We start from the raw sequence: 8287 nt of genomic DNA, 5'->3' as shown, positions 1-8287 counted from the left end.
AATGCAATAAGAAATGGAAGGATAGATGCAAGAGAAAATGCCAAAAAGTTTGCCTCGTAGAAAAAGGAAAAGAAGGTGATTAATGAAAACATAGGGTATTCAAAGTCTGTTACTGTAAGTCAACCAAAGGCGATAACTGCTGGTTAGGGTTCATCAAGGCAGGAATCTGGAGCAAAGCAAAATAATGAGAAACTTCAATTTACTCCAATCCCCATGACGTATAAAAAAATATATCAAAGTTTGTTTGATACACATGTGGTGGCACCTTTTTATCTAAAGCCATTATAGCCTCCATTCCCTAAATGGTACGATGCCAATGCTCAATGTGAGTATCATACGGGGATCGTAGGACATTCGATAGAAAACTGCAATACTTTTAAGAAGCTAGTTGAGAGATTTATTTAGATAGGCATTGTGAAGTTTGATAATGCGCCCAGTGCAAAAAATCCGTTACGTAATCATACTGATAGTGGGTAAACGTGATAGATGGAGGTATGGGAAAAAGAGTTAAGGCGGATATTACAGAAGTAAAAACTCCTTTGAAATGGGTTTGGAAGGAGATGGCAAAAGGAGGGTTAGTTGCTTCGAGTTCAGAAGAAAGTTGGAATAAGATAGAGAATTACTGTGAGTTTCATCATAAAAAAGGGCATGGAATTCAAGAATGTGAAAAGTTCAAAGTTGTTATCCAGGGCTTGATGGACAAAAAGGAAATAGAATTTTATGAAGAGGTTAAGAAAGAGGAGTATATATACGCGTCAAAATCCACATCGAGTGTCCCAAAAGTCAATTATCCTATGGTTATCATTTCATATCCTAAAAATGAAGCAGGAATTCAGATGACACCAAATATCATAATTCAAAAGCCATCGATTTGCTTTTACAATGATAACAAAAGGGTCCCTTAGAACTATGATTGTAATGTGATAGTCCTGGGAAAGGAGAGTTCAGTCAGCTCGTTAAAAGAGGATCAAAACATAGGTTATCACATGCATAGTGGAAAACGATATAATTTGATAAATACCTGAACAGAGCCTGTAAAAGGAAAAGATTTGACGGTTGAACAAAATAGAAGAAAAGTGGTCGAACCTGGGGTGCCTATTAATGAACCAGTGAAAGAAGAGGAAGCTAAGGAATTCCTAAAATTTCTGAAGCATAGTGAGTACAGTGTGGTGGAACAGTTGTATAAACAGCCAGCCCACATATCCATATTAGCTTTGCTCCTAAGCTTAGAGGTACACCGAAGAGCATTAATGAAAGTGCTGAACGAGATATACGTGACCAATGATATTTCTGTCAACAAGTTGGATCGGTTGGTTAATAACATAAGTGTAGACAACTTCAACTTTTTCAATGATGATGAGATACCACCAAGAGGTATGAGATCTACCAAAGCTTTGCATATAACCATCAGATGTAAAGGATATACATTGCCAGGGGTTCTTGTTGACAATGGGTCGACATTGAACGTGTTTCCCTTGTCCATATTAAACAAGCTACCTATAGATAGCTCACATATGAAAGGGTGTCAGAATATAGTGCGAGCATTTGATGGCATGGAAAGGAGAGTTATAGGGAGAATAGAAATACCTTTGTTGATTGGCCCAACTATATATGAGGTAGATTTCTTATTGATGGATATTAAGCCCTCTTACAACTGCCTGTTAAGGAGACATTGGATACATTCGGCAGGGGCAGTGCCTTCGTCATTACATCAGAAGTTAAAGCTAGTATCAAAAGGACTATTGGTAACGATAAATGCTGAAGAAGATATTATTGCGGCTATGAGCAGTGATGCGTCATATTTAGAAATAGACGAGGAAGCTATTGAATGTTCTTTTCGATCTTTGGAGTTTGTAAATGCAACATTCATCACTGAGGGAAGTAGAATTCTAGAGCCGAAAACATCCAAAACTACGATGATGGGTTTACAGTTGACGGTAAAAAAGGGGCTTAACCAGGAAAGGGACTGGGGAGATATCTTCAGGGAAGAGTTGAGGTTCCAATGTTGAAAGACAAGTATGATCGCTTTGGTTTAGGGTTCAAGCCAGATGCAAAACAAAGGAAAAGGGAATTGGAAAAAAGGCAGGAAAGAAGAAGAGCACGTATGAGTGGTAGATAAATTCAGTGGGAACCCATGATAATCCCTCACATCTCCACGACTTTTGTATCGGGAGGAATTATTTATCCTGAACAAGGGATGCCAGAGAAAAAAATATGGAAGGAGATTGGGAAATGTGCACATCAATGCCATATTTGAAGAAGCAATTGAAAAGGGTATTTCGTTAGATATTCGTCCATATAAGCCTGGGAGTGTTCTAGACAATTGGACTGTAGAAGACCTTCCTGTAGTTTTGAACCTAGAGGCAATAAGGATTTTTCTGTGAAATAGGCTCATGTTCAAACATCATTATTTCAATGAAGTATATTTTTTGCTATCATTTTGAGCAAACATTCTTTTATTCTTTTCACAAGCAATTGTGTTATTCTTTCCATTTAAATAATTATCTTGATTCTTTTTTAGACTTTCTTCAATCATTCTTTTATTTCATTCATAAACATACCATACAAACAATAATTATCAAATTCATTCATTCTTTGTATATTTTTTTTGTACCTATAATAGGTCCCTGGATATCAATATCATAAGTGACGTTGTTACTGACTCAAAATCACTATTTGAGCAAGACATGTGTTTAGAGGGATCTTAGGAATTTGAAGATGACAGAGATTGTGATTGATTTTCGGACTTGTTAAGGATGGTAGAGCAAGAGGAAAAGCAAATTTCACCTTATAAAGAAGTAGTGGACATGGTAACTTTGGAAGAGGGGAAAGTTGTAAAAATTGGAACATGCATAACTGAAGAAACAAAGCGAGACCTTGTTAAGTTGCTTCAGGAAGTTAAAGATGTTTTTGCATGGTCTTACCAGGATATGCCCAGTTAAAGCACTGATATTGTAGTACATCGCTTTCCCATAAAAGAAGATTACAAGCCAGTGCAGCAGAAACTTTGAAGAATAAGGCCAGATATTGTCTTAAAGATAAAGGAGGAAGTCAAAAAGCAATTTGATGCTGGATTCCTTTAGGTGATCAAGTATTCAGAATGGGTAGCCAACGTTGTGCCTGTTCTTAAGAAGGACGGTAAGGTGCGAATGTGTGTGGATTATAGATATTTAAATAAGGCTAGCCCAAAGGACCATTTCCCCTTGCCTCACATTGATACGCTAGTGGACAATACGACTAGCTACTCGTTGTTTTCCTTCACGGATAGCTTTTCGAGGTATAATCAGATCAAGATGCATCCTGAGAACATGGGAAAGACTACTTTCATAACTTTATAGGGCACATTCTGTTATAAGGTGATGCCGTTTAGACTGAAGAATGCTAGAGCGACATATCAAAAGGCAATGGTGACCTTATTTCATGATATGATGCACAAAGAGATCGAAATTTATGTTGATGATATGATAGCCAAATCCCGAACTGAAATGGAGCACATTCGAGTGCTGAGAAAGTTGTTCATGAGATTAAGAAAATTTCAGCTAAAACTTAATCCAACCAAGTGTACCTTCGGGGCTAGATCAGGAAAGCTATTGAGCTTTGTAGTCAGTAAGAGAAGAATTGAGATTGATTCAAACAAAGTTTGGGCTATACAAGAGTTATCTCCACCACACACTCAAAAAGAAGTTCGAGGCTTCCTGGGAAGACTAAATTACATTGCTCAGTTTATTTCTCAATTAACAGAGAAATGTGACCCCATATTTCGTCTTTTTAAAAAGCATAACCCAGGAGAATGGGATGATGAATGCCAGAGAGCTTTTGATAAAGTTAAAAAATATTTGTCGAGTCCTCTAGTGTTATCACCTTCAAGCTCAAATAGGCCATTGATACTGTATTTAACCGTGTTTGGTAATTCTATGGAATGTGTGCTTGGTCAACATGATGAATCAGGAACAAAAGAAATGGTGATATATTACCTCAGTAAGAAATTCACTGAGCGTGAATTGAGATATTCGCTAATTGAAAATTTGTTGTGTCTTGGTCTGGACAACTTGGAGGTTGAGGCAATACATGTTGTACCATACGACTTGGTTAATCTCAAAGTTAGATCCTCTAAAGTATATGATAGAGTCAAATTCCTTGAATGGAAGAATGACTAGATGGCAAATTTTGCTTTCTGAATTTGACATAATCTATGTGAGTCAAAAATCCGTAAAGGGAGCGCAATAGCAGATTTTCTGGCCAGCCGAGCTTTAGAAGATTATGAGCCCTTGAATTTTAATTTCCCCAATGAGGAGATAGTTTATGTGGTAGCTACTGAAGAGGACACTACAAAAGATCACTCTTGGAATTTGAATTTTGATGGAGCCTCAAACGCTGTGGGTAATGGAATTGGAGCAGTCTTGGAATCTCTAGGTGGAGATCATTATCCATTCACATGAAATTTGGATTTTGATTGCACAAATAACATGGCAGAGTATGAGGCATGTATCATGGGACTCCGAGCAGCTATAGAACGCAAAATCAAGTCTTTGGAAGTATATGGAGACTCTGCACTGGTGATTTACCAACTTCGAGGTGAATGTGAGACAAGAGATTCCAAATTAATCAATTATAAAAAGTTGGTGTTGGGGTTGGTTGAAGAGTTTGATGATATTACTTTCAATTATCTCCCGTGTGATGAAAACCAAATAGTAGATGCTTTAGCTTCCATGATCCAAGTGAGCAGACAAGAAAATGTGAAACCCATTCAGATGAGTATTTGTGAGGCCCCTTCTTATTGTTATAATATAGAGGAAAAAGAGAAAGATGATCACCCTTGGTATTAGGATATACTGCGGTATGTGAGAAATCGTGAATATCCGGATCAAGCAACGAAGAATGACAGAAGGACATTGAGAAGACTAGCATGTGATTATGTCTTAGATGGAGAGATCCTATACAAAAGAATAAAGGATCAAGTACTATTGAGGTGTGTGGATGCTGTAGAGGTCAAGAAAATTTTGGAAGAAGTTCATGAACGCGTTTGTGGAATACATGCTAATGGGTTCACGATGGCTAGAAATTATGAGATTTGGATATTATTGGTCAACTATGGAAGGAGACTGCATCAATTATGCTAAGAGATGTCACAAATGTCAAATTTATGGTGATAAGATTCATGTACCTCCCTCGCCTTTGCATGTTATGACTTCCCCATGGCCGTTTTCCATGTGGGGTATGGATGTCATAGGGTCAATTTCACCAAAGGCTTTAAATGGGCATCGTTTCATCTTTGTGGCCATTGATTATTTTACTAAGTAGGTGGAAGCTACTTCATATACCAAGGTAACTAAATCGGCAGTCAGTAGATTTTTAAAGAAGGAAATTATATGTCGTTATGGGATGCCAGAAAGGATCATATCTGATAATTTATTAAATTTGAACAATAGCATAATAGTAGAGGTCTACAGTCAGTTTAAGGTCAGACACCATAATTCATCACCATATCACCCAAAAATGAATGGGGCAGTGGAAACAGCCAATAAAAATATCAAGAAGATTGTGGGAAAAATGACCGAAACTTATAGAGATTGGCATGAGAAGTTGTCATTTGCTCTCCATGCTTATCGAACATCTGTCAGAACTTCTACTAGGGAAATGCCTTTTTCATTAGTTTATGGAATGGAAGCTGTTCTACCCATTGAGGTGGAGATACCTTCTCTCCGAGTTTTGTCAGAATTGAAGTTAGATGAAGCCGAATGGATACAATCTCGATATAATCAGTTGAATTTGATTGAAGAAAATAGGCTAAGGGCTATTCAGCATGGTTAGATGTATCAAAAAAGAATGATGTGAGCTTATGACAAAAAGGTTCGCCCAAGAGAGTTTCATGAGGGAGATTTGGTTTTGAAAAAGATCCTTCCCATACAAAAGGATTTCAGAGGAAAATGGATGCCAAATTTGGAGGGGCCTTATGTGGTGAAGAAAGCTTTCTCTGGAGGAGCATTAATCCTAGCTGAAATGGATGGAAAAAAACTTGTCTAATCCAGTGAACTCGAATTCAGTCAAAAAGTACTACACTTAATGAGGGGAAGAAGCCAAAGTGAAAACCCGCAAAGAGCGCTTTGGGATTTTCTTTAAAAAATAAAAAGGCCAAAGTTAAAACCCGCAAAGGGCGCTTTGAGACTCAATAAAAAATAAAATTCAAAAAAAAAAGGAGAGGCCAAGGTGAAAATCCACAAAGGGCACCTTGAGACCAAAGAGGATTTAAGTTGAAAACCCGAAAAGGGCAGCTCAGATGTTGATCTAAAATGGGAAAGTCGATGATCTTGCTATACTTGAATTAACAAGGAAAGAGTATGTTGCATCTTGGGCCATTGACAGAGTACTGCTGATCTCCTAAACACATGTCAAATTTAAGTTGGTCTTCAAGAAGTTCGTACGGAGAAACTCAGTTTGCGATATCAAGAGGATCTAGTCTTTATTTTATTTCCAATAAATTGGCTATCTTTGAATTAGTCTTTCTTTTTCAAGATATACATTCCAAAATCAATTGCCATTTTTGTTCTTTTGATGATGTATTCACTTTAAGCTCAAATTCAATTTCATTCTTATCCATTATTACGATTTGATTGCAAGCATGTTGCATTGAAATAATGATGAATAAACTAGTAATGTTTTCACAATAGAAGTTTCACATATTACTCTAGGAGTTTCTAGATAATGCAAGAATCTGAACTAGGACTATTGTTTAGAATGCACCAAAGTTCAAAGACATACTTGAATAAATCGTCTCTTTGGATTTTTGTCCAAATGATGATTGAACAAAAAGACAAGATAGGGCGTTGGTGATATAATTTTGGAAAAATGATTAATATAAAAAGGAATTATTCTCAAAAAAGGGGAAATGATATTTTGTATCTATGCAAATATCAAACACGCACATCTGGATATGACACCCGAGGAGTGAGGTAACAGATCGAACAAAGGAAAATTCAACTAGGAGTTGCAATGATTTTTTCTCAGAAAGAATAATGGAAGGGACGTTGGAATTACAGTGGGGCAAGCTTGCTGAGCAGAATATGATTGTTGCTTTGGGATACTCTGTCGAGATGATGGTTGAGAGAATACGTCAGTGACAGCATGCTAACGAACAACGAGTGATGATACCTTAAATTTTAAAATGGAATCATTCTCATTTCTGCATATATCATTTATATTAGTTAGGAGCATTGGATTCATTTCAATCATAGCATCCTAATCATTTGGCATAAACATGCGCATATAAAATCGAGTCTACAGGACATATTTCCCAGAGGACAGTGTAGCGACATTGGTGAAGTCAGATCTTATCTCCCTGAAGTGGCAGTGGAGCAGGTTCAAAATATGGTCTTATCTTCCTAAGGTAGAAAGGAAGCAGACTGAAGATTGAAGATCTTATCTCCCTAAGCAGTAGTGGAGCAGATCGAAAGAGGCGAATCTTATCTCCATGTATCGGCAATGGAACAGATTTTAGCCACCAGCCTTATCTCTCTGAGGTAGCAAGAGAGCAGGTTGAAGATGGTGGTCTTATCTCCCTAAGGTAGTAAGGAAGCAGACTGAAAATTGAAGATCTTATCTCCCTAAGCAGTAGTGGAGCAGATCGAAAGAGGCGAATCTTATCTCTATGTATCGGCAATGGAGCAGATTTTAGCCACTAGCCTTATCTCTCTAAGGTAGTAAGAGAGCAAGTTGAAGATAGTGGTCTTATCTTCCTGAGGTAGCAAGGAAGTAGATTGATGATTGAAGATCTTATCTCTCTAAGCATTAGTGGAACAGATCAGAAGAGGCAGATCTTATCTCCATGTACTAACAATGGAGCAGATTTAAGCCCCAAGCCTTATCTCTTTGAGGTAGTAAGAGAACAGGTTGAAGATTGAGTCTTATCTTCCTGAGGTAGCAAGGAAGCAGACTGAAGATTGAAGATCTTATCTCCCTAAGCAGTAGTAGAGCTAATCGAAAGAGGCAGATCTTATCTCCATGTATCAGCAATGGAGCTGATTTAAGCCTCAAGCCTTATCTCTCTAAGGTAGCAAGAGAGCAGGTTGAAGATTGAGTCTTATCTTCCTGAGGTAGCAAGATCAAAGATGGTAAATCTTATCTCTATGTATCGGTAATGGAGTAGATTTAAGCCACCAGCGTTATCTCTCTAAAGTAGCAAGAGAGTAGGTTGTCGATTGTAGTCTTATCTTCCTGAGGTAGCAAGGAAGCAGATTGATGATTGTAGATCTTATCCCCCTAAGGTGGTAGTGGAGCAGATCAAAGATGA

General features: G+C 37.6%; 1 protein-coding gene across 1 annotated transcript; it reads left to right on the top strand.

Moving 5' to 3' along the window:
- The first annotated feature begins 4490 nt into the window (after nucleotides 1–4490).
- On the top strand, nucleotides 4491–4826 carry LOC108485087 (uncharacterized). Its single transcript, XM_017788943.1, has one exon. The coding sequence runs from the start codon at nucleotides 4491–4493 to the stop codon at nucleotides 4824–4826; it is 336 nt and encodes a 111-aa protein (XP_017644432.1).
- Nucleotides 4827–8287: the final 3461 nt, after the last annotated feature.

The sequence above is a fragment of the Gossypium arboreum genome, chromosome 6 (genome assembly GCF_025698485.1).
Source record: "Gossypium arboreum isolate Shixiya-1 chromosome 6, ASM2569848v2, whole genome shotgun sequence".
NCBI lineage: Eukaryota > Viridiplantae > Streptophyta > Magnoliopsida > Malvales > Malvaceae > Gossypium > Gossypium arboreum.
Note: the sequence above shows the minus strand (reverse complement) of the source record. Positions and strands in the feature narration are given on the sequence as shown.

Excerpts from the sequence above, each read along its gene's own strand:
- LOC108485087 (XM_017788943.1), top strand. The coding sequence starts at position 4,491 with ATGGGACTCCGAGCAGCTATAGAACGCAAAATCAAGTCTTTGGAAGTA.